This window comes from Apteryx rowi, unplaced genomic scaffold, assembly GCF_003343035.1.
Source record: "Apteryx rowi isolate R43461 unplaced genomic scaffold, aptRow1 scaffold_254, whole genome shotgun sequence".
Classification (NCBI taxonomy): domain Eukaryota; kingdom Metazoa; phylum Chordata; class Aves; order Apterygiformes; family Apterygidae; genus Apteryx; species Apteryx rowi.
Window position 1 is genome coordinate 456,677 of NW_020448908.1, and position 2,141 is coordinate 458,817.

General features: G+C 48.0%; 1 protein-coding gene across 1 annotated transcript; it reads right to left on the reverse strand.

Moving 5' to 3' along the window:
• Window positions 1-285: 285 nt before the first annotated feature.
• Window positions 286-1,386, reverse strand: LOC112966770 (E3 ubiquitin-protein ligase RNF167-like). Its single transcript, XM_026067200.1, has one exon. It carries the CDS (start codon window positions 1,384-1,386, stop codon window positions 286-288), a length of 1,101 nt encoding a protein of 366 aa, XP_025922985.1.
• Window positions 1,387-2,141: the final 755 nt, after the last annotated feature.

Below are 2,141 nucleotides of genomic sequence, written 5' to 3' on the forward strand. Positions count from 1 at the left end.
GCAACCTGGCAGATGTAAACCAGATCCCAGTGATTATCAAAGGTTCTTAAATCTCCTCCCTCTTCTCCCCTCCCGTCTGCCTCTCCCTGTTRATTTGACCAAAGGAGTATTTGATATTTCCAGCTGAAGTTTCTTGCCTTTTCCTTTTTTATTGTGGAAACCAGAGGAAGGGAGCCAAAACTGCACTGTTAATTGCTTCCCAATAAAAGCTAGCCTGGATTGAAAGCTGAGGGAAAGCACAGGGAAGTTTGCCTTGGTTTAATGTTAACATAGTCTAGTCACAGCTCAAATGGTGCCGTTTTCCAGGTCATCAAACCCTTCCTCTTCCACTGTGCTTGCACAGTCATCTTTCTCCCCCTCAACATACTCATCCCCGTGTCCTTCTCTGAATGCACTGCCCTCATGGCTCTGTTCCTCCTCCTCTTCTTCCTCATTCAAGCCCTCACCAGTGTGCTCTGGTGGGTTATTTCTCACATCCAGGTGGACACATTGCCCATGGGTGTTCACCTGCTGCTTGCAGAAGGGACATGTCTTCTTCCCAGGCTGGGTATGGAGCCAGGTGTCAATGCAGGCACAGTGGTAAGCGTGGGAACAGGGCAGGATCTTCAGCTGGTCCCCTTCCTCATACTCTGCCATGCAGATGACACAGGTTTCATACTTGTCTCCCCGCTGGTAAGCGCGCACTGTTATTTGACGGGCTTTCCTGTACCAGCTCATGCCAATCACAAGTGGGATAGTGGCAATGATCACATTGAACATGAATCCAAACTCCTGTGCAATGCAGTGCAGGATGTAGTAAGAGGGGTATTTCATCAGGAGTAGCCAGTACTGCCAAGTTGTRTCCCATAAAATTTTAGCAGCATCTTGACAAGGATTGAAATAGTGTTTGGGTGGTATAAGGCTGAYGTATGCCCCTTTCTCATAATTCAAAGTCCTTTGCAAGTGGAGGAAGACCGATTGTCCAGTGAAGAGTGATGGTATCTCAATCTGCTGCTGGGCTTCCTTGTCATCAGACATCATGTTCACCAGCTTCTCTGAATCCACATTGTACACAACAGCAGCTTCATATCCAGCCTGCTGGGCATGAAGAACTTTCTCAACAAAAGAGCAGCCAGACCCCTGTATGAGTGCAATATATGTCTCAGAGGTGTTACTGGTTGCTGGCAGATGCTCTATTGCATGGCAAGCTTTTGGTGGTGTCACCCTGATCATATACCCTGTCATCCCTTCTACTGGGAGCGGTGGCCCAAAGCATGCAGGCAGGGCTTTATAAGCAAYGCACTTGGAGTTGTGGTTGTAAACCACATGGCTGAAGGTTTCTGCAACAGCAGTGTCATAGAAGAAGGTGGCAACCACACAGTGAAGAAGATGAAGCGGAAAATTCATGCTGAATGCTGTTGAGTAGCTCTGAATACAGATTTCTGAGATGGTCCCAAAGGAAGACTGTAAGATGCAATCACAGAGGAATCATCCCATTTAGGCATTACCACCATGTCATGACCTGGAACAGCAGCAGCAGGATGGAGATCGAACCCTGCTTCTGCCCTGGAGGCTTCTGCAGTAGGCTTTTAGTTCACCATCCTGATGTGGAAGTTCCCAGGATGCAACACATCTCTATCATTGTCTCCAGCTGCTAAGCAACACTCCTGCATCATTTCTGCAGATCTTTGTGACATCACCTGGTGGCTGTTTCCCAAGACTGGGTTCATGTAACATCACTGCCARCCTGCCTAAACACTTCTTTCCCCTTCCTCTTTGGTCTGCTCCATGCTTGTGGCTTCTGTTTCATCTCCCTTCAGCCAAATTTCCCTTCCTCTGGGCCCTGGTAGGATGCTGGTATCATGTTGCTGGTGTTGGGCAGGTGGGACAAATGAGTGTCCTCATCAGCAATGTGCCCCTTGTAAACTGGAATGCTTCCTTGTGGCTGCCACAGCAATTCCTAAAAAACATGGCAGAGTGGGAGCGAGCTGTTAGGCTTGGTCTCTGCTGCTGGGGGTTCGTATGGCAGYTCAGACTGGCCAAATGAACTCACTTTTTTCTTTAGAATTGTGATCCTTTGATACCAGGCCAGAGGAATTGCTTAGGGTAGAGGGGGTTTTGTCATTTGAACTAATTTGATTAGTAACTGTCAGAACTGCAGC